Source organism: Ipomoea triloba, chromosome 4, assembly GCF_003576645.1.
Source record: "Ipomoea triloba cultivar NCNSP0323 chromosome 4, ASM357664v1".
Taxonomy (NCBI): Eukaryota; Viridiplantae; Streptophyta; class Magnoliopsida; order Solanales; family Convolvulaceae; genus Ipomoea; species Ipomoea triloba.
In genome coordinates, this window is record NC_044919.1 from 25,404,849 (window position 1) to 25,406,131 (window position 1,283).

Below are 1,283 nucleotides of genomic sequence, written 5' to 3' on the forward strand. Positions count from 1 at the left end.
AAGCACAAATAGTCAACAGTTGACTCCACTGAGACTCAAACTCACTCCTATCATCTATATGGGAGTGTAAACCGGGACACGGGTGCCACTAGAGCATAAGATCTTTGGCTATTATACCTAATATATTGATCCTAAAGATATGTACAATCTCCACTAATAATAACAAAAAAAAAAAAAAAAAAACTTTAATATATTCACTAATAAATTAAAATGTAGTCAATAAAAATAAGAAAGTTCACCAATATATATAGAGAGTGAGAGAAAGGAAATGAATGATATAATTGCTTGACTCTCTACCTTCTCATTTCTCTCTCTCTTTCATTCAGTTCTCAAGAAGCAATGACTTCTACGCCACCGCCACGGCAGCCGCGCCATAGCGGCGGCGACCAACATTTTATTCACGGCGACAAGACGGCGTCTCGCCGCCGGAGCCAATCGTTCTCCTCCTCCTCACACTCACTCTCTTCAAACTCATCATCATTCGCATCATCACTCTCCTTCCACGGCGATCATCACACCCCAAGGTCACCCCTACAATTCATGGGCGTCCCTTTCTCCTGGGAAAAGATCCCCGGCATTCCCAAGCAATTATACGCCTCCAACAAAATCAGCGACGAGCGCTCCCTTCTCCCGTTGCCTCCTCCCGCCGGGAAACAGAGCTTTCGCGACGAATTCTCCCCCAGAAAATCCGCCGGCGCCGGCGGTGGAAGCTTCCGGGAGGACCCGTTCTTCGCGGCCCTGGTGGAGTGCTCCAAGGAGGAGCGTCACAAGAGCTCCTCCAAGATCGTCACGAAAAGTTTGAGCGATCGTTTCGGATTCATGGGCTTGTACGCTGCGGCTTCTTGTAAAACCACTTGCGGCGTCTCGGAATCCATTGTTCATCTTCCGAGATCAAGAGATTACGATCTTCTCAGCCGTAGATCGCGGCGGTGAAAGCGGGCTGGCCGTTGTTACGTTCTCTTACAGTACAGATCAGAAGATTATTGGGTAAGCCCAGCTCACAAGACAAGCCAAATGAGTTGCTTGCTATGTTCAATATTTTATGATTGGTCAAAAGATGATTCACTTTGTCTGGACTTAGCCAATTAATTTTCTATGTAATTGTGTATGTTATTATAATAATAATTAATAATTTTCTCCAAAATTAGGAAGTGATGTGGCTCTTTTTTTTTCCCTTTTATTTTTATTTTTAGTAGAAAAAATGACACTTTTACCCTTCAATAGTGTTCATGTTGTGTGAATTCAGTTCTTGAGTAATTATCACAGTGTAGATTTTTTTGAGT

The 1,283-nt window shown here is 43.4% G+C and overlaps 1 protein-coding gene across 1 annotated transcript; it reads left to right on the plus strand.

Annotated features, from left to right (window-relative positions):
• The first annotated feature begins 339 nt into the window (after positions 1-339).
• Positions 340-933, plus strand: LOC116016056. The gene has a single exon (XM_031256219.1). It carries the CDS (start codon positions 340-342, stop codon positions 931-933), a length of 594 nt encoding a protein of 197 aa, XP_031112079.1.
• The last annotated feature ends 350 nt before the right edge of the window (positions 934-1,283 follow it).

What these genes read in the sequence shown, in the direction of transcription:
- LOC116016056 (XM_031256219.1), top strand. Translation starts at nt 340, where the DNA reads ATGACTTCTACGCCACCGCCACGGCAGCCGCGCCATAGCGGCGGCGAC.